The sequence below is a fragment of the Diceros bicornis genome, chromosome 1 (genome assembly GCF_020826845.1).
Source record: "Diceros bicornis minor isolate mBicDic1 chromosome 1, mDicBic1.mat.cur, whole genome shotgun sequence".
Classification (NCBI taxonomy): domain Eukaryota; kingdom Metazoa; phylum Chordata; class Mammalia; order Perissodactyla; family Rhinocerotidae; genus Diceros; species Diceros bicornis.
In genome coordinates, this window is record NC_080740.1 from 37191699 (window position 1) to 37214441 (window position 22743).

Sequence of the window (22743 nt, forward strand, 5' to 3'; positions counted from 1 at the left end):
TTTAAAATGAATGCAAATCTGTCTGGTAGAGTAGTCTTGTCTACGACACTGGTTCTCAACTGTTTTCTGTAGCAATATGACTGATTATATTCCCACATGGAACAAACTCTCAGGGCCTAATCAGATGACGGGTGATGGCAAAGATTCAACAGGCCTAGACTGTGTTCAATCCCCTCTGACTCCTACCATTTTCAAGAAAGCAACTGAGAATACGAGAACTAAGTTATTATACAGTATCATAGGCATAGCCTTGAATCTACTCCTTGTTTTTTCAATTAAGGCCCATCAAGCATTAGCAACAATGAGTTGAGATCCACAACTACCAGAGGCCCATAACCGAAGAGTGTAAATGTGCACTAAAGGACCACTCATCTGATCAAATCTGATCTATTATGGATCAGAAAAGAAACAGTGGACAAATTCATCAATTAATTGAAGTAAATTTAGTTTCATGTTAAGCTTTTCTAATCACTTCCACAAGAATTAAAGGTAATAAATAAATGCCCAAAATAACTTTATATAATCTTATCTCTAAGTTAATATATTCACCTAAACAGCTTTTCATAAACAATTTATTTCCATTTTCCATATAAATATACTGAGAACTCCTGGAACGCAGATTTCAATAATTACACTTGATTTAAATTTTTAACTTTTATTAAAAATGAAAGAAATCCAGAACAATTTGTATACAACTATACAATGATTTAAACGGCTTTCCTATTCCTATTAAACCTTTATATTTAAAATGTCTACATGATATGCGCTTACACAGGCTTGAGGCTGTCAAACTTTACAACACATGTGGCTTCAGCAGCTTTATTGCACAGTGATCCACATAACACTGCATATTTGTTTAGTTCAGCCTCTGTCATAAAGTGCTATTCATAGGTGGCAAAGTAACAAAGCCTACTAAACACTGAAATTCTCCATGATATTTTCTACTTGGGTTGAGGGGAAAGCTAATTTAGTGCTACCGGCCTGAATCACAGATTTCCATTTTAAAAAATATATAACAACAACAACAACAAAAAGTCCTAAGAGTTTTGGTAGTCTACTAAAATATGTGAAAAGCATTCCAAAATGATTAGTGCTAAAATGCATAACAGTCTAGTTTCTGAACATTTTAACTGTAAAAAAAATAAGCAGTTTAAATAAAATCACCCAAGAAAGAACATCTTTCAAAACCAAACATAAAATTTAGATAAAATGTATTTCTTCAAATTAAAAAAGCTCAACTTTTAAAAGGGTACTCACAGTCACTATGATTTTATTATTCCTAAACAATTAAATTTGTATTTTTACTTGCTTATATTATCAATGCTTATTACCAAACAAGGAGTAATAGAAAATGCCATACAACTGACCAGTTAGTTACTCCACATTTTATAATATATTTAATGACACTAAAAATATATCATGAACTTTTCAAACATGGAAACATAAACCAGGACAATCGGAATATGTAATATGTGGGCCAAAAAACAAAAATCACAAGACACAACGAGAGGGCAAAAGAACAAATAGGACAGATGTCAATGTATCTTCACTAATATCTATGAAAAATAATTATTTGATATAAGCTCAAATATTTTCACAGACTAAGAAAAAAAAGTTTTCTGAAAAAAAATCACATGAAGTGGAAAGCTTCACGTGTTAGCCGAGAACTTCATGTTTCCTGGAAGAAACCATGTTTACTACACATGCAGGTATGGGCGTTACAGCTAAGGGAATTTTTAAAAATGTCCTTAAGAATACAATTTGTGGTCTTAAAAAAAAAAAAAAAAAAAAGCAGTATTCATTTTCCAGGCAATATACTCTTAATATTAGTTACACACTTGAAAATACATAATTTTTCCATTTAAATATACTACCATTTCTATGGCCTTTTTATTTTACCTATCTATACCTTTGTTTTCCTATTAAAAACAAATGCAAGACACAATGCTTAGTACTAATTTCTATCCATAAGGCATTTAAAAAATATCTTCTCTTAGGACATAAACATGATATAAAAATGAAAAACCAAACACAAAAGAAGCATAATAAATACTTTTGTATCCCTTCCCCCCAAAAAATGAATGTAAGCATCCGCAACAACCAGCTGACATAAATAAATTAGATTTCCTGTTCATAAAAAGAGAAAGAGGATCCAGTTGCCAAGTTAACCATTTCAGTGTTAACTAGGAAAGAGTGTCTTTTTCCTGTTGGGTGTGAGTCAGGTGTGAAAGGCAGAACAATGACCTGGAAGAGGCAAGGCTGTTTAGGCTTCTGTGCCTTAAGAAGAAACAGACAAAAAACAAGAGAGGCAACAGAATACTTAGATTATATGTAATTAGTTACGAAGGTTAACACCAAGGCATTATCTTGCTCACATTTTTCATCCTAAGTCACATCGGATGTTTAAACTACATGTCCTCTTGGTAGTCTCGATATTTTGCTGTGACGGGTTCTTCAAGTTGAATTCCTCCACTGCCCATTAATGCAAATGCTGGATACATCGTATGCGAACAGTCCACTTGGCGCTCATAAAGGCATCTCATGTGATCCATATCATAGAAGCTCACTTTGCCTTTATCATAGTCAAGGAAAATCCCTATACTTGTTGGCATGGGAAGAACTCTATTTTCAGGTTCATTAGAAGAAGTAGGTGACTTGGGTATAAAAAATTTCTTCATGCCTATAGTAACTAATGTAAAGGGTTGTGAAGAATCAAAACTGGCATCTTCACTTCCGCTGTCATGTCCACTGTCCTGCTCGTATCTAAAACACAATACACAAACACAAAGTGGAATCTTATCTGTATCATCATCCACAGGCCTTCATGCATCTTCAAAACATTTTCACAAAATAATATACACTGATTTAAAATTAAAATGAATTGTACATCAAAAACTTTCTATTAAAATATAATCAATTAAAAACATAAGGACTACACTTTGCCATTTAGAGTTATACCATAGACTTAGCCTCAAATTCTCTGTTATAAGATATCATCTACTTTTACAGATATAGACACAGATGAGAACCTAAAAAATAATTAATAACTCCGGCCTATCAAAAATAAAGCAGGGTGAGAGGGATTGAAGGGACCTGTCAAACATTAAATACTTACAGCACACAGTCATATGTAAGAAAATGCAAAACCAAGATGTGCACCCTAATCCAAGGAATTACCAGACCAAGTAAAATAAATGGGCACTGCAAAATAATGCAGGAGAAAAAAGCATATTTCACTCTCCTCCTAAGAACTGCATTTCCTTGATGAGATTTCTACATGGATCTATGTTGTAAGCAGTATATGAAGGGTTTGTTTTTCCCTCTATTATAAAATAAACAGTAGCGTCTTGCAGAAAATTTTGATATGCAGTTCCTTCCTTTTTTTGCCCTATGCATAGTTTGCTTTTGCTATATTTGCAATCATACTACATCAACAATTTTAATCAGGTTTTTTCACTTCCAATATTTCTCATGTTAGAAATGTTTTAAACATTTTAAACAAATCTTGATAGATTAACATTAATCTATCAAGTGGACATGCCACTGCATTTAATTAACCATTTCCCTACTACAATTTTCAATGTTATTTCAATTTCTCATCTTTGTGCAAAATGTTTTTCCTATCACTGACATTGTTAATCTGGGACTTCTGTTCACCTAAGTGGTCAAAAATTATTTGTCTGGGCAGTTCACCTTACACCATCTAAAAGAACTAAACTGTACAATGACCATAACATAGTCAATCTCTTAAGAAATGGGAATTCGTCGCTGTGGAAACATGTTTACAATGACCCAATTTTGTAAAGTACTTACGGGAAAGTTTAAAGAAACTGTGTCCCCTAACAAAAGAACAACTAATATCAATCTTGAAGTATGGCAATTAGAGGCATTTCACTATATATGTAATTTCCATTACATAATTAAGGTTACTGATGTGAAAGACTTTCACAATTTAAAACTGCAAAGCTATATCACAATCAAGAAGTATCCAAAACAGACTTATTTCCTCATGGCATCAGAAATCAACTGCTAAATCTTATTATTCACTGTATGAATACAAGATAATCCTCCTTTTCTTAGCCAGCCACATAAGCAGAGCCACAACACCTGAATCTAAGAAATGTACACTCTACACGTAGTAAGTAGATCAAAGTCCACTTTCAGTCTTACCTTGCTAAACAAGGATGTTTACTTTAAAAGAATCATCAAGTTCTAGATCAATAAAAGAATCTACCTTGGACTAACTGCATCTCGGGGAGAACGGAGCCATTCTTGTAGTTTATCACTGGAAGCAACTCCCACCTTCACCAGGTATGAATACGGTTCCACACGGAAGGCCCAGAAGTGTTTCCCTTTTGTAATCCCAACGTCTCCAATGATGTAGTCTAAGCTTGTGTAGTAACCCACTTGGATACGGTCCGCAGAGAGCAGAAGATTAAACCCAGCTCTACTCTCTACACGGTCCCTCTTCAAGTTCAGCAAGAGGTGCTCATTATTATAGCCACATTTTTCATCAAAGAGGAAACTGAAAACTGTAAATAGAACTTAAAATTAGTCTGGAAATTATTTATTAGCATTTCTATAATTTATGGTTAAATATGACAGGTTTTTCAGGTAGAAATTACTGAAAAGAGACATGAAGAGGAATGTATCATACTATCCTAGACAAACTATGACAAACCAAAACCTCAGCTTAGAAATAACTTCCAGTAAATTCTCATTACCTGAAAATCTTCAGAAATCTCAAAGGCAGAAGAAAATATTTTTAAGGTATAAGAGAACTTATAAATGCAGTTCCTTGGAATAGAAATAGCAAACTTATCCTAAATATTTTACGCTATTGGATCAATCCTTTTATCCTTAAAAAAAGGGGTTGTACATTTTCATAATTATCTATACATTTTCTTAAATATTTATTCCAAATTGTATAAAGTTGGAACATATTAACAAGTTTAATAAGGTCTTTTCTTTATCAATCAATATGGCAGACATGAGAAACGGTGTACAGTGTAAAAAAGGCACAGGCTTTGGGTGCAGAGAGACCTGGGTTTGAATCCCTGCTCAAGCATTTAACTAAAGTTTAACTTAAGTTTAGGTTAAACTTTAATTTGCTCAACTACAGAATGGAGATAACACCACTTTCACAAGTCCTATCAACTCGGATCTATTAAGCATAACACTGGCTGCTAGCCCCAAAAGTGGAAACAGATGCCCCAAATGTCCATCAACAGATGCAAGAAGAAAGAAAATGTCAGAAATACATACAATGTAATATTATTCAGACTAAAAAAGTAAGGAAATTCTGATACATGCAATAACATGGATGAATCTTGAAATAAGCCAGTCACAAAAGGATTATATGAATCCACTTATATGAGGTACCTAGAATAGGCAAATCCATAGACGCAGAAAGTAGCATAGAGGTTACCAGGCTCTGGGGGAGGAATGGGGAGTTACTGTTTAATGGGCACCGAGTTTCAGTCTGAGAAAATGAAAAAGTTCTAGAGATGTGAATGGTGATAGTTGTACGACACTGTGAACATATTTAATGCCACTGGTCTGCACACTTAAAAATGGTTAAAATGGTAAATTTTAACTATCTTATACCACAATAAAAAAAAATTGTCTGCTAGCAAGCTACCATTCTCCACATATAGGCTGACCATTGCTCCTGGTAATGCCTATTGTCCTGGCCTGATAATTCATGCTTCCCTTCAATCTCAAAAGTCTCCCAGTTTGCAAAATAAATTTAAATGGTCACCCTATTTAATAGGAATACGGATTATCTCAGAAAAAAGGAAGACAACTTTTAACACTTCCCTTGCTCCTTCCCCCTCCACTACGTCACTGACAACAGCAGCTACTTTCAGGGTTCTTTTTCTTCTCCTTTCAGTCAGAGAGACTAGAAAAGAAAGCCGAAACCACATAAACTATAAAATATTTACTTAATACTTGCAAATCCATCCTAAAACTCTCTGTGGGATTTTATTAAAATTCAAGAAAAATAATTTTAGCCAACTCTATTTATTTGTATCCTAATTTTTTTAAATTAGCCACAATGTGCATGAAAAACAAATAGTGGGTAGTACACTGTGGACAAAAAGGCAAGGAAGGGCAGACCACACAAAATAGGGATACATAAGCCACTAAAAACAGGCAAGGGCAATGGGGTCTAAACGCCGATTGAAGGAACCTCTAAGGCAGTGACCAACAGGCCAGTGTTTTCTGCTACTGAGAATGAGCACAACTTTGGTTCTAAATGTCCCTTGTCTGTGGATACACTGTAGTGAACCCCAACTAAACTGTATGTCATTCTCATTCTATAAAAATCTACAGGCACTCTTTAAGGAGTATCAGTGGTTTTTAACTTGAAAGGTGGAGGGTGGGTGGCTGGGCAGGAGGGGCTTCTAGAAGGGCAGAAAGGTGTCCACGTGGTTCTAGTATATGCTTTTCCATCCCCATGTGCTGGGAATCACTGGGTTAGAAAATCCAGACAAGTCAGAATTAAGTTAATCAAAATCATATTTCATGTTATTACAACAATAATTTTTTAAACTATCTACCTAGATCCTACGTTATAGAGATTTCTATAAACTGATAAGAAAATACAGAACTATACTATTTAAAACTTGTAAGGCAGTATTGATGCTATTTTAAATGAATAGCCCTGCTCACACAAATGTCTTCCTTTCATGTTTTTCTGTAACTGATGTCGTCAAAAATCTAATCCTGTTCTTAGCCTACATGGTAAAATTCAATTATTCAGTCTATTTCTAAATCCTAACTGGGTATGGATCTACTTTTCTAGAATCTTCTACAAACGAGAGCTGGTTTGAAAGTAGGCCTGCATGGAGACACTGCCTAGTTTATTTTTTATCAAAGTCTCTTCCAACTCCACGCTTTTTTTATTCCCGATATTCACAATACCTGGAGCTGGAGGAGTATGAAGAACCAATTCTCTGCTGCAAGGGCTACAGATCGAACCCTTATAGGCTCTCACTCTGAAAGCATAGTTGCAGTTGCTGTCAAGTTCTGAAATGACTTTACTTGTGCCACACACTTCTATCTCATTCCAAGACAACATTTCTTCATCCCTATTAATCTTCCGATATTCAAGGACATAGCTATCAGCTTTATCCTTTTCTGGATGGTGCCAGCTTATCAAAGCATTGTTATAAACTTTGCTCTGTTCCTCATTGATTTCTGGCACATCTATGCCTGAAAAAATTATGAAATAGAAAACAATGTTAAAATACTGTTATTTGAGAACCTCTATTTTTCCTCAATAAAAATGATGTATTTGACAATACTTAAATGATTTCTGTACTGTCCAAGGATTTTCTAAATTTATAATACTATGTATAAGAAAAAGAATAATTCCTGCAATATTGGACAATGAAGACATCCAGTTTGCAGACAAGCTGAGTGAAATATGCCACACAGAGAAAGACAAATACTCACTGCATGATCCCACTTATACGAGGTATCTAAAATAGTCAAATTCATAAACTGAAAGACTAGAATCATGGTTACCAGGGGCTGGGGGGAGGGAGAAATGGGTACTTATTCATCAACAGGCATAACATTTCAGTTAAGCAAGATAAGCTCTAGAGATCTCCTGTACCATATTGTACCTATAATCAACAGTACTGTACTGTATACTTAAAAGTTGTTAAAAGGATAGAACTCGGGCCAGCTCCAGTACCCTAATGGTTAAGTTTGGCACTCTGCTTCAGCGGCCCAGGGTTTCGTTCCCAGGCGTGGACCTACACCACTCATCTGTCAGTGGTCATGCAATGGCAGCAGCTCACATACAAAAAGAGGAAGATTGGCAGCAGATGTTAGCTCAGGGTGAATCTTCTTCAGCCAAAAAAAAACAAATAAGGATAGAATTTTGTTCTTACCACAAAATTTAAAAAGAAAAAGAATAAACAATAAAATAGAGATTTAAAAGGTATGCTTGTGTTTATAACTGAAAGGAGAAAAAAGAATGAAAAATAAGACAAAAACTAAAAGACTAGGGGCTGGACCAGTGGCACAGTGGTTAAGTGTGCACGCTGTGCTTCAGCGGTCCAGGGTTCACAGGTTTGGATCCCGGGCGCGCACCAATGCACTGCTTGTCAAGCCATGCTGTGGCGGTGTCCCATATAAAGTAGAGGAAGACGGGCACGGATGTTAGCCCAGGGCCAATCTTCCTCAGCAAAAAAGAGGAGGATTGGCATTGGATGTTAGCTCAGGGCTAATCTTCCTCACACACAAAAAAAAACTAGAAGACTAAATTTTAGCTTTAAGTATTATATTAATTCTGAAACACAATAAATTAAAATTTTTAACCACGTGCCTTCAATTTTTACCTACTGAATAACAACTCCGGACTTGAAATTTTTAATCTGTGTTCTCCTACAAATAATTATTTTAATAAATATTTTAAAATCTAAATTTGGTGAGTGTAACAAAAACTTCAATGAAACATTACACAATTTTCTTTCATATTTTCTTCCATAGAGTTGCAAAGCAATTTAAATGTTTCTTGGCATAAAAATGATACATATCTTGTAAGAAAATCAGCAACTATATAAACATCCAAAAAATATTTTAATTAACTCAAAGATAATCACTTCAATAATTTTGTTTAGATCCTGCCAGTATTTTTCTCCCAGTGACATTCCACTATATAAATGTATCAACATTTAACTATTTTCAGAAACATGTTTCTAATTTTTCACTAAAAATACAATGATTAAAATATCGCAGCTAAATCTTTGTGCATATCCATAATCCTTTCCATAGAGTAAACTCCAATAAGCTTAACTGCTAGGGTCACATGGTAAGAATAAGCTACAAAAGTTACACAAGCACACACACACACATAAACACATATTTATATCTTCATCACAGAGGAATATACAAAATGAAAAGTAGAAGTCTCCCTCTTCTCCTGATCCCCCAGCTACACATAAGCAATGTAAGAGGATGTCTGTGTATGGCGCATTTATGCAACTGAATGTTATGCAGCCATAACGAGATCTGAAAAGTCATCCAAAACACATTTACAAGTGAAGAACAAAAAAAACTAGTTACAGAATAACATGACTAGCATGCCCCACCCCACAGCCCTTTCTTTTCTTTTTTTGAACCATAGCTTACTCAAAAAATGTGCATGCAGGAAACAATGAGGAGACCACCCATGAGCTGGAAGCTGAGTGAGTCCTTTCCCTTCCCACCCACCATTGTACGGCAGACCTGGTATACCCCAAGATGACCCTCCTTCAACCTCATCTTCCCAAAGACTGTTCTGGGATCCCCAAGGGAGGGAGGACCTTGTCCTCCTAAGTAAACTAGCATGGATATGAAAAACAATTCAAGTATACATGTTGGGGAAAAGGAGAGTACAGTATATGAAGCAGAATCAGCATTTCAAAAGAGTAATAAATATTTTATATTTGGAAAAACAAGATCATCAGGATAAATGAGATAAGTATATATCTGAAAGGAGATTCAGGTACTGATTTGAAAAGAAAGGAGGTCACAGTAATAATCCTTCAGAGTTTTTAATATTTAACAAGACAAATTTCCTTTGATTGAATGTACAAATCTACACACCTATACCTATATGGTAATTAAACTGTAAGTAGACCTTTCTCAGGACTGTAATTGCTCACCGTCACTACAAGAGAAATCTGAGGGAGACAAACAAGGTGAGAAGAGAAACAGGAAAGGAGGACTCTCTGCTGGAGAACAGCAAAACACAAATACAAGCAAACGCCATGGGCTCAATTACGCTCCTCCTAAAATTCATATGTTGGAGTCCTAACCCCAGTACCTCAAAATGTGACTGAATTTGGAGATAGGGTCTTTAAAGCAGTAATTCAGTTAAAATGAGGTCATTAGGATGGGCCCTAATCCAATATGACTAATATGACTAGCGTCCTTTTAAGAAGAAATCTGGACACAGACACACACAGAGGGAAGATCACGTGAAGACACAGGGCGAAGACAGCCATCTGCAAGCCAAGGAGACACCAACCCTGCCAACAGCTTGATCTCGGACTTCTACACTCCAGAACTGTAGGAAAATAAATTTCTGTTGTTTAAGGCACCCAGTCTGTGGTATTTTGTTTTGGCAGCTCTAGCAAACTCATACAGCAATGTAAACACTTAAACATCTTAGAGTCATTTTTAGCGTCAAGATATCGCTTCTAGGTTTCTGCCCTAGGTTCACATACACGTGCACAAAGAAACACAAATGCTGTTCAATACAGCATTGCGTACGACAGAGGAAAACATAGAAACAAATTTTCTCTCAGTAGGGAAATGATTTACGTAATAGAATACTATAAAGTTAAAATACAGCTTTAAACCAGAACTTCATGTCTTACCATTTATCTTAAACTTAATTTTTTAAAAAAGCAATTTACAAAAAGGGTACATACAACGTGATACCATTTACACAATGTTTAAAAACACACAAACCAGTAGAATACAGTTTTTTTGCATAAAAACATAGTTATAAAAACATAAATGGAATATTACTTTAGGATGTGATCATTCAGGGCAACTGAGATGCTGCTTGTAATATGGAACTGAAAGGACTTTGTGTTTTTTCTACACAATGAAAGTTCAGACTAAAAGAGTGAGGTTTTGCTGTTACTAAAACTTACCACTAGAGAAAAAGGACAATTCTCCAAGAAGTTCTGTTTGTTTAGATGTATTAACAACATAGTCTTCAAAAGACGTCTGAGCCGCAGGTCTAAAGCTCTTCAAAGATTCTGTAGCTTTCTGAATTCTGCAGACAGATACAGCATATTTTATATAAAAATTATTTTTTTAAAAGGCAAATCAGGGGGCCAGCCCCGTGGAGTAGTGGTTAGGTGCACACGTTCCGCTGCTGGCGGCCTGGGTTCGGATCCCGGCACGCACCGACGCACCGCTTGTCAGGCCATGCTGTGGCAGCGTCCCACATAAAGTGGAGGAAGATGGGCACGGATATTAGCCCAGAGCCAGTCTTCCTCAGCAAAAAAAAGAGGAGGATTGGCAGATGTTAGCACAGGGCTGATCTTCCTCACAAAAAAAAAAAAGGCAAATCAGACTAAACATTTGCAATGTGATTAACAAAACTTCACTCAACAGTCAAGAGTGAAGCAAGAGGTACTGCACACAACACAGCATTAGGAACCACTCAGAGCCAAAGCTGAAACACAGTGGCACGTGATGACATTGCTAAAGAGATTCCGAGATAGAAGTAAATACCTGAGGTGGAGCTGCTTTGCTGTCTGTACGAAGCAAGACTGATCCGTCTCCTTCAGCACTTCTTGGGCATATCCCACAAGTCCACTGTTCTCGAGAAGCCCCTGGTATTCTTCCATTTGAGTCTGAAATTTGTCTAATCTTAGTTTCTTAGAAGCATCAATTGCTTTCAAAACAGACGATTTCCTCTCTTCCAGAACTTCAAAGAGCTTTTCAAAATGTGTGATTGCTTCTTCTTTAGCCCTCTCTCCATTACACTATTAGAAAACAAGCAAAGTGTTACCTCATCTGCTAAATCCAAATGTCTTTTCACAAAATAGCCAAAATTCAGCAAAACAAACCCAAAGATTGTAAAGAAAAAAATTCACCTGACTCTTTGAAGCTTTCAAATCAATACTTGGCATCAAATACACTTAGCAAGGAACGATCGGCAACTTTTATTTAGACATACTTTGTAATTTTATAAAACTGTACTTTCCTTAAGCTTTTAATCTCCAAAGTCCAGCAATAAACAATTTATTCAATTAAACAAGAAAACAAACTTCAATTTGTATACAAAGGAACTTGAGGCAGAAATTAACTAATTTAACCAAAGACACAGGAAAATACAATTCTGGATTTTTGGGGGGTTTTTTGTGTGTGTGAGGAAAAGGGGCCCTGAGCTAACACCTGTTGCCAATCTTCCTCTTTTTGCTTGAGGAAGATTGGCCCTGAGCTAACATCTGCGCCCATCTTCCTCTATTTTGTACGTGGCACACGGCCATAGCAAGGCTTGATGAGCAGTGTAGGTCCGCTCCCCAGGATCCGAACCTGCAAACCCCAGGCCGTCAAAGCGGAGTGCACCGAATTTAACCACTATGCCACTAGGCCGGCCCCAATTCTGGAGTTTTTAATTTGTTTCTAATTCAGGAAATTTTTGACCCCTTCTACTCTAGTCCAATGTTTTTTTTAAGTTAAACTACAGCCACACAACTCAGAAAAAGTGACATCCTTTACCAAGATATAACTCTTTTCTTCAAATTAATATTAATTTAATTATAATTAAATGCTGTGTGGCCTTATACAAATTAACTTCTTTATGTCTGAATTTTTCTCTTCTGAAAACTGGGGATAAGAGAAACCATTTAGGTTTTTTTTGAAGATTCAAAAAGATTATTTACATAAAATGCCCACCACAATGTCATAGATTCTCAATAAACATTATTTCCACTGTACATGTAGCTATTCCTCTACATTGTCATAAAATGATCCTATCTGTAGTGCTTATTAAACATTTTGAATGTCCATAAAATCAGAGATCAACTTGATCTTGAAAATAAGACCAGCAGAGCACTCATAAGCACTTATCATAATACACTCATACACAGCAGCCAACAGAAAAGAATCTTCAAGAACATTCTTAAAAGCTGACAATATACGGTAGAAGTGCATTATGCATTTTCAAGTGGCTTCTAGTCAACGTTATAATGAAAGGAAATTTGTTCCAGATTCTCTTCTGTTTCCTAACCCCAACAGCCAAAATTTTTTTAAAAGGCGGGGGGTGGTGGTGGGGAAGACAGAGGGTAGTGACATTTTGGTAGTATTTTAATGACACATCACCACATTAAGCTCAGAAATATCATTATCAATAGGTAAAAACATTTTTCCCCAGCTAAGTATAATTATAGATAAAAAGTGTCACAATTATCACTGAGTTAAATTCAAGAATGGAGACGAATTCTCTAGTGTAGAAGAAAATTCTTACTGATAAGCCTACAAGTGCAGCTTAGGTCAACGAGATAAAAAGAATTTAAATAATTTCTCCAGGATCTCAAGGAATCAGTGTCTATATGAAAACTTGATACCTGAGTTCCTCAATTTTCAATCTATTGAATGACAAACTCGAACAGGTACTGGGTTTTCCTTATTTCAGAAGTAAAGGCTAGCATGACAGAGAGAACCAGTCAAGACAAACCTAAAATGACTAAAGCTACAGTCCCTGGGGCCACCTACCATCCAGGTGATCATTTGCTATGTGCTGGAGGATTACACCAAACTGAGAGAATTTGTGAACCAATAAAAATATGAAAAACAAAATCCCACTTTTAAATGACATGGAAAAACAACTTATTTAGGGTGGTGAATACAATCAGTGAATATCAGAAAAAGAATACTAAGAGCACAAGCAATACTGGTAATATGGCACTAATTCACATAATTTCCAAATAATTTCAACCCATTTTTTAAAAACATTTTCAAGAAGCAACAGTCTCATACTAGCCAGAATATTTTTATATTTAATTACAACTTTTAAAGTGATCAGGAGTAATGGCTCTTCAATTTATTTCAAAAAGAGAAAGGAAATAGGCAAAGTCAGTGAAGAATATTTGGAATTTTAAAATAATCCAGTCCTATCCTGTTTTACTATATGTTTTAAATGCTATTAGTTTTTTATTGAAGTATAATACACAAACAGAAAAATGTACATATAGCGTAGAGATTGATGAATCTCTGCAAACACACCCATGTAACCAGCATCTAGATTAGATACAAGAACCTTACCAGTGTCCCGGAAGGCACCCTTACAACCTTTCCAGGCACTAAGCCTCCCCCTCCTTTAACAACTCCTCTCCTGAACAACATAAACCAACACAGCCCAGTCTCATCTTTCTGGAATCACACAGTACGTACTCCTTTGCATCTGGCTTCTTTCTTTCAATAATATTGCAAAATTTATCTACATTGTTGCATATAATTGTAGATATTCATTCATACTTAGGAACAGCTGGAATTTAAATAAACCTGATTCTATCCACCTATAGTAGGTTTTTTAAATGCCATCTGTTAATTCTGTAAAATAAAGATAATTGTAAAAGTTATCATTTCCCTTATATTACTACTGTGAGTCCTTGTTAACCACCACATACAGTTACTTATTCTTTGCTCTGTGCTCCAATATCATTTAATCACTACCTCTGTCACAGCACTGATCACACAGCATAATTTACTTTTTTACACTTGTTTTCCAAGTCCCAGAAAAGCCGGGGTGAAATCTAACACAACTTTGTACTCTCAGCTCATATAACACCCTCAGGATTTTAAGACTGAATAAATGAATGTCTAGATGAATAAATGAAAAATAGATAAACCAGTTTCTCACTTACCTCTGTTTCTTTCATTAACAAGTTTAGTTCAGAAATTTGACTCTTCACCTGGCTCTCCTTGCCAATAAGGTAATCAATATCCTTTGAAAGCTTTTCCTGTTGGAACATATTAGTAACACAAGTAAGCAGAAATAGAAGTTTAACAAAGGCTTTAAAGAATTTTTTCTTTTTTTACAGAGTACTCATCCTCTTTTTTAGCCTGTGATAGATAGACAATAAAATCAACTACAGCGATTATCCTTATTAACCCAGGGTAACTAGTTACTGGCCTTGAGCACACAGGCCCAAGGATACAAGGGAGAGTAGAAGCAGGTTGGAAACAAGAATAAGATAGTGCTCAAATTATCAAAAATCCTAAATACTCAAATAGTACATTTTTGTTGTCTCATCATCACTCCTAGGGCTCTTTCTCCTAAGTCTTCTAAGTAAATAGAAGAGCAGCAATGTAAATAGCATTGTCTTTCATCAGATTTTATAATTCACTCACATACGCAAACAATAGGAACAGAAACAAAGAACCTTCCAAAATAATCTTCATAGCCCATCCCAGCCTAGATGTTCATTAAATGATTACACAATACATAATAACGAACATACAGATTTATAAAATAGAGCTTATTAAGCTTCTAGAGCTTACTGAATAACTTGTTTACAAAGTAGTCATTTCGGAATTAGTATAGCTTACCATAAAGATAACATCACAGGTTTTGGTGAGATCCCTAAGTCTAGCCCAGAAAAAATATGTAATAAGCTGAAGTATATTAAAAAACAAACAAACAAAAAACCCTGAAGCACTCTGGGGTACAAAGTTATAACAGACAAATGTATTCAGAGTCTAAATAATGAGAAGAACATCCAGGAAACACCTAAGGAGGTGCAGCCCTGACGGGAGGATCTGAACATTTCTCGGTCACTGCTGGTGACCTGAAGGAAAACAGTGAGTAAGAAAAGAAAGTGGACAAAGACCCAGCTTTGAGGAATTTAAGAAGTGAGTCTCCTACCAATAGCATCTTCCTCTTTTTTCACTCAGACCACGTAATAGGGTAAGAGAATGGATGTGAGAAATCAAAGTGACAGGCCTCTGGCAGGACCTGTCTTTAATTCATTGAACACCCAGCAGTCAGACACAGCAAGTCTCCTTGATGGCTCACTAGAGGGACAGGGGAGGATCCATGAGGCAGAGGAATAAGATTTCTGAGGGCTAAAGGCAGGATGGGATCAAGAAAGAAATTGTAGGATGTTAGGGATAGGAAGAGACATAAAATCTTGTGTCTAAACCCAGCATTTTACAGATGAGGAAATCAAAGCTCACTGAGTACAAATACCATGTAGTCAGTAGCTGAACTAGACACTTGCTCAGCGCCGAGTACTAACCACTATTCCAGAGGCTGAGAGGTCCTTACGCAGCACCAAGCTGCACGGAAGGTGACAGTTCCTCCAATGCTGCCCCTGACAGGCCCACGCTGGGACCAGAAGTACCGGGTGCAGGTGGTGGTACTCTACACTAGCAAAGAGAAGAACTTTGTAAAACTACAGAGGCCAGGCCTGGCCTACTTCGTGGCGCGTGGGCCTGTGTGATCTTTATTAGCTCTCGGGAGACTCTGATGCACACCAGCATTTGAGAACCAGTGCTCTAGAGGAAAGCTTTGAGCAATTTTGGGGTCCTTGAGAAATTAGCCTCTGACAGTTCCTGGAGAACTGGGGCCTACTATATATTAAGGACTTAAACTGCTTCCCCCATTGGATGCACTTCCTGAAGGTGGGAGTCATGGTCCTTTACACTTTACTTCTATGCTCAGTGCCCAGTATCGGTGTCTGGCACATATACTTTTTGGAGGACTATGAATAAATGGACACATTGATTCTTGGTTAAAACAATTCCAGTCTTAACACAGATTGCCTAGGTCAGAGGGGACTCAGAAGTGAAATGATAATATAAACCTATATCATGTTGCCCTCCAGCTTAAAATCTAAAACCAAGTGAAAAGGAAGGAGATCTAAGGAGATCTGCTTGCTACTTTTAGCAAATCGCAAATCTAAATAATTTTATCCTCACTAAAAAGTGAGTAAATTAAAAATTCCATTATGGAGTCTATTAAAAAAAAAGACTGAAACATAAATGAGACAAATTAACAACAGAATATAAAGAATAACTCGAGTGTATACTGTGGTCAAAGATTTATCCCAGGTAACAGAAAAAAATTGGGGGACAGCTTGTGTAAGATCAAACCAATAAAAAACAAACAAAAATGGTGTCAAAAGTAAATGTAACTAGCAAACAGTGGTACTGCCACTGTGGGGCATAACTGCCCCAGCTTACTGTGTGGAGAAGGCTTCCAAAGCCTGGTGCGGAGCTCAGGATCTGCCAGGAGTTGAGGAGATGAAGCTGGGAGTCCAGGAGGCCAGAGTTTATATAACACCTAAGCACAGAGAGCTACAAAGAGAAAGAACTCCGGAGATGTACAAGGGCTCTCCCTCGCTTATTCAGCAGAATACTGATCAATTCACATGTGTGAGGAAAGTGTCAGAGGCCACGGAAAGTAGCACCCAAAAGGAGAAGAGGGAACGATTCCAGGAGTTCACACAGGCTGGGAATAGCGCCTGTTCCCCACGGGCCAGACTGAAAAATAACCCGCAAAATTCACAGGGCATCAGGAAGAGTACACAAAGGCTAAGATTAGTCCCAGAACTAAATGCCACTCTGTCCTGCCTAATGAAGCTCAAAAAGCAAGACCCAAAAGGAACAAACCGTTTCCAAGTAACTTAATCATACACCAGAAGAAAATTCAAGAATATTTGTAGAGATACAAAAATATCCAGTGCCCAACAAGGTAAAATTTACGATACCTGGCAGCCAACCAAGAAATGCCAGGCATGCAAAGGAGGAGGGGAATACAAATCATAATGAGAAGAAAAATCAGTCAAAACTGACCTAGTAATGACACAGACAACGGAATTAGTAAACAAGGACAATAAATTATACCTGTAACTCACATGTTCAATGGAGAAGACTGAGCATGACAGACATATAAAATGCAAAATATAAAACTGTATGTATACATGCAAATTACATATAGGCCAAAAAATACATATACATATTGCTAAAAATAGAAAGGAAACAAAAATTAAAATGGGTGGTAGATTTATGGAAGAATTAATTCCTTTTTAAAAAGGAAAAAAGAATGAAATAAGAAAACAGCATCATACCACTGCCTACTTGGCTGCAGATTATCAATCAAATTTGAAAGTTTAAAAAGGGCCACATACAATCATGCACTGCATAACGATGTTTCAGTCAATGACAGACCAAATATATAACAGAGGTCCCATAAGATTAGTACCATATAGCCTAGATGCACGGTAGGCTATACCATCTAGGTTTGTGTAAGTACACTCTATGATGTTCACACAACGATGAAATTGCCTAATGACCCATTTCTCAGAACGTATCCCTGTCATTAAGCGACGCATGACTGTATAAGGTTAACAGACAGGATGTAACTCAGTTTTAGCTGGTACCCACCAGAATAAACAAAAATGTTTATACTAATTCTATAGGCACGCATCAAGAATCAAGTGTCTTAAAATAGCTACTGCCCTTCAAAGTGTGTCATTCTCAAATACACACTCAGTATCATGGGCATTGGGCTCAACAAAGTGTCCTTCGTCCCTCCCTCGTTGCTCAGAGTTCAGAACTAGCACATCCCTATGACAAGGAGCTGCCTGGTCAGAAGTACTAACAACCTCATATTAGTAGATCACTAAGTAACACTTTAGATTGTTAACTCACTTCAGTAAAACAGACCACAAAACATGCCATGATTTCAAAAAAAAAAAAAGTTAAAGGTATAAAGTAAAATAAAGTTATAAAGAATCAAAATTTTGTTCCAAAAATAAGTCCCACCTTTAAGGTTTTGTAGGCACTGCTCATAGTGGTTACACGGTGATTGGAATGATTACCACCCAACTTACAGAGATGACAAACTGGCCTCCTACATAATTCACAGTACATGTTTATTCTCTCCGTTTCATGTTCTGGGCACATTAAAATCTATTGAGTAAAGAATAAAAGTGTGATTAAGGGTCTTCATAGCTTAGATGGCACTCAAAAGGTTTCAAGTAATGGGATAAAGTCCCAAAATGCAAAGATTTGCTTTATAAAATCACTAAATAAAGCCATTTAAATGAATGAAAGTGTAAAAAGAAATAAGTGTTTGGTATATCATATGAAAATTCTCTACACTAGAATTACTGTTTTTCAATTTGAAGGTTCAAACGGTCAATAAAATACGTAGATGTTGTTATTTCCCCTAAACTTGGTGATAAGGTGAAAATTTCATCCTATCAGACTTAAGTGAAACGCTTAACCAAGCTAGACAGGCCCTCTGGCCACACTGACTAGGCAACTCCTCATGATCGTGATCAATGTTTTTATAAGGTACCATAACAAATAACTTATGAGAACTGTGGTCTCGTTATCTTTACAGGAAATCTGTTACTAAGAGAGTCTTGGAACACTTTATAAGCTTCCAGATGTGTTTGATGTTACATATTAATTGCAGACACATTGACCAAGTTTAGAACTGTTTTTCTGATTTAAGTTTCTACCTTTTTATTTACTCTGCAAACTACCATCATCGGTACATTTGAAATTTTACATAAAATAACTGCTTTCGTTTGGAAGAAAGGGAGGATTCCTTTAAGCTAGTGTATAATGAAATCAGAAAGTTGTCCATGATGCCAAGAGATTAGATTTTAAGTAACTATAACTGGTCTGATAACTTAGAGACATTAAAAAATTTTTTTCAGTATAAAAAGTCCTGATACAAATGTGCAGGCATAGGAGAAAAACAACTGGAAAAGATTTCAAATTTTTAAGTATTTTCAAGTTCCTACATCCTCCAAGTCATTAAATTAAAAATAAAATATAAAGTTCGCCTTTCTGCAAGGAATGATCACAAGAACTCAAAGTTATAGGCAAATATTTTACAGGATAAACGGACACCTTTTTAGAATTTTCTATAGTAAATAACACTAACGACCTGACGGAAAAAAATTTTTCTCAATATACCCATTCATGTGCCTTTGGTTCTCTCTTACCAATCTTATACTTGTAAATAGAACAAGACTGCAATTTATACTCAAAATTTTTCAGTTTCATGAAATTCTTAGCTCATAAAAACTCAAGCCCAATATAATTCATTTAATAATCATAGGTTGTCTCATGATGGAATAGTATTAATCAATTTAATTAATCTTTTAAAAGAAACATTAAAACACCAGATTGAAGTCATAAATTTTTAAAAATCTATGACCTTGAGCATTTAAAATGAGATAAGGAACATAACAGAAGATTAAAAACTATTTGATAAATCTATTGCCACACTGACAGTTTGAGAAAAGAGTCATTCAAAACATGGAAGCAGCGACTGTTTCTGGTTGAATATGCCACTCCTACACTGTTTAATATGAGTAAGAAATGCTCAGCTCATAGTTTCAAAGTAACTTTTGGGATTCTTTTCTCCCATTTTTCTATTACAAATTAAAGGTTTTATGCTCAAGAATGCAAACAGATTTTCAAACTCACACGTTATTAGGTTGTAAGAAATAAGAACTTTAGTTAAAGAATCAATTACAGTTTTTTTAATCTATATAAATCAGAAAGCAGTGTAAGTGAAGATATCCAAAAATCATTCTGCTTTTCAGTCATGTAGCAGAACAAACAACAATATATGAAGTTCTTTTGAATGTTATTATAGAAATTACCTAGAATATTTAAGACATGCAAATTCCACTTCAGACATTATATAACCACTATATCACATGCTTCAAACTATTAGGCTGTAATTACTCTTATTTATTCATAGTACTTAGCTAACTAAAAACGTCTGGAAAATGTTTCCCAATTAAATCTTTTAGACAATTACGGGTTTATCACATTAAAGCACAAAAGCTTTTTAACAACTTCAATCTTAGAGAGTACATCTGAGATAACCTTTCTTACTCCGAGTTATCATTATGAACATTCATGTACTGTGTGGTCTTAGGCTGTACTGTGATAGAGTTAACCATAATATTGCCTTCTAAGCTGTGAGGATGTTTAGCAACATACTAAATAACCTCAACTACTAGGCCTTAATTTCTTGTACTAGCTCTTCAAGTTAAGAAAGTTCCTTTCTTACTGTCAAGTTCTAGATTTGTAATAATTTATCTTGTAATATTAATATTCTAACAATAAAAACTTCACTTACCTTGGGTCTAAAATTAGTGGTTGGGCCCACATACTCATGCTGAGCTTTTACAGTACCCCAAGGATGATAAATTTTGAAGCATTCGTTGCAGTAGCTTGCACTACAGTCCAGGCAACTTTTTGTGGATTCTTGAGGTGGTGGTTTACAAAGGTCACACATAATGGCTGTGGCTGCCCTGGCTGCCTGCCGGTATCTTTCAACAATAGTTTCCAAAGTGAAATTTCGAAACAGACCATTGATTCCTCGTTCTCCAAGATCCACATCATGCTCACAGCCAGGGCAAGGAAAAGTAGTTGTCCTAGGGGTCAATGAATTGCGCTTCCAGCCTGTGTAATTAGTAAGTCCTTCTTTAGTTAAATCAGTAGGAAAATGAATAGAATGAAGAAAAAAGGAGTCACGTTTTGGAAAGATACATATCTACAAACATTTTCCCAAAATATAATACTCAAAGTGGCTCCATGCGAATCAATTTATATTCTGAAAATGTTTTTTTAAAAACTGTTTTTCCTTGCATACAAAAGACAAGCCCAAGTTACTAGTTATTAAACCAAAGAGGAAAAATATTCTATAGAAAATCTCATATAAAAACCATATTAAATCAAACAGATATATGGACAAAATAGGTAATACAATACTACACAGGGTCAGGATCTTTTGAAATTATATAATTAGCATTTATAGTTATTTTTATGTATCATATCCAAACGAATTTGGCTTCCACTTAAATGAACACAACCTTGGCTGACTGATAGGAAATGAGTTCATACATAAAAGAGCAGAAGTCCTTAAGTCAAGGTCCATGAATAGGCTCCACAGAGATCCAAATAGTTTTGCAAACTATTTGAAATTATATGCAAAATTTTGCATCTATGTACCCATGCATATTTTCTGGTTAAGAAATCATAGCTTTTGTCAGATTCTCAAAGGAATATATGAGCACAGAAGTGTTAAGAACCACTGCAATAGAGGGTTTCCCACTGTAGTATTGTTTTATTCGGGAAAATTCAGTAGGCAAATCATTGGTTAATTGAGTGCAATTTACAAGAGAGTGAAAAGCTCATTCATAGACCTAGAATCTAGTGACTTTAAGAGGGACCAACCATTTAGTATCTTCTTATGACCTGAAAAAAAGAGAATCATTAAGATTACTTAAATTCAGTAAGCCAAGAGTTACCCAAAAAGTATAAAAAATAATTTTACAATATACACATAATACAATGAATGACCCTAAACATCACACTTTTGTTCGGTATTATCCAGATTTTAACAAATCAAGAAACCAAGGCATGACAGTCCTTATCCACAGGTTTACAAGAATCTGGGCTGTCCATTTAACACAGGTGCGTACACACCATATTCCCTCCTCTCATGAATCTGTTCTTAGAGTTTGTAGTCTTGGCTGACCACAAAATAACTCCCTAAATATAAACACAAACTTCTTAACCTACAGCCTTCTTTCATACTACTATTTATCCAGTACCAAAAATGAACGGTTAAACTTAGCATACCACACTTACAAAAAGTCTTTAAACAGCCATATTAATAGTGCCTTGGCACATTACTATCATCACTGAAAAGGTTGTCTTAAAAGATGTCTGGCACGATACACTACAGGTAAAATTAGCAATCAGCCCACGATATTATTCATTTGAAGTGAATTACAGCCTGCTAAATGGCATTGGGCCCCAGAAGCTACATATGCTGCAAACATGCAGAATATTTTTAATATTTTCACTTAAAGATATTTTTAACCTTTACATTTTTAAACATACAAAAATTCATACCAAAAAAAACTGCCCCATAAAAATCTGAAAATCCAGAATACAACATATTCTTGTAATAATTCTAAAAACATGCAATACAGTCCAAGATGTTTCACACCACAGCAGGCATATAATGAAACAAACGGCAGAGCTAGTTTCAAAACACATGCCAAAGAAAATCTCATTTAGTGAGAAAACAAGCCAAATAACTCTGGAAGTGATATAGTGCAGTGGTCAAGTTTAAATAAATGGAAATTCACATTTAATTGCATGCTTCCACTCATGAACTAGGTGCTAAAAATTAAAATGGATAACTAATCTCAACAGTCAATGTTTTTA

General features: G+C 35.7%; 1 protein-coding gene across 4 annotated transcripts in view; it reads right to left on the minus strand.

Annotated features, from left to right (window-relative positions):
• Window positions 1-633: 633 nt before the first annotated feature.
• The window catches only part of TRIM36 (tripartite motif containing 36), a 40869-nt gene continuing 18759 nt past the window's right edge, over window positions 634-22743 (minus strand). For 2 of the 4 annotated variants that reach the window (XM_058538707.1, XM_058538723.1), the window contains exons 3-11: window positions 21742-21762; window positions 20642-20967; window positions 18295-18441; window positions 14391-14486; window positions 11251-11504; window positions 10662-10786; window positions 6928-7218; window positions 4235-4532; window positions 634-2763 (exon numbers count right to left, since the gene is read on the minus strand). In XM_058538707.1, the coding sequence (XP_058394690.1) occupies window positions 2409-2763; window positions 4235-4532; window positions 6928-7218; window positions 10662-10786; window positions 11251-11504; window positions 14391-14486; window positions 18295-18441; window positions 20642-20967; window positions 21742-21762 (1913 nt within the window). In that variant the 3' untranslated portion in view covers window positions 634-2408. The remainder of the gene's footprint in view (window positions 2764-4234; window positions 4533-6927; window positions 7219-10661; window positions 10787-11250; window positions 11505-14390; window positions 14487-18294; window positions 18442-20641; window positions 20968-21741; window positions 21763-22743) is intronic. The other 2 variants (XM_058538715.1, XM_058538732.1) reach the window with 1 other exon arrangement.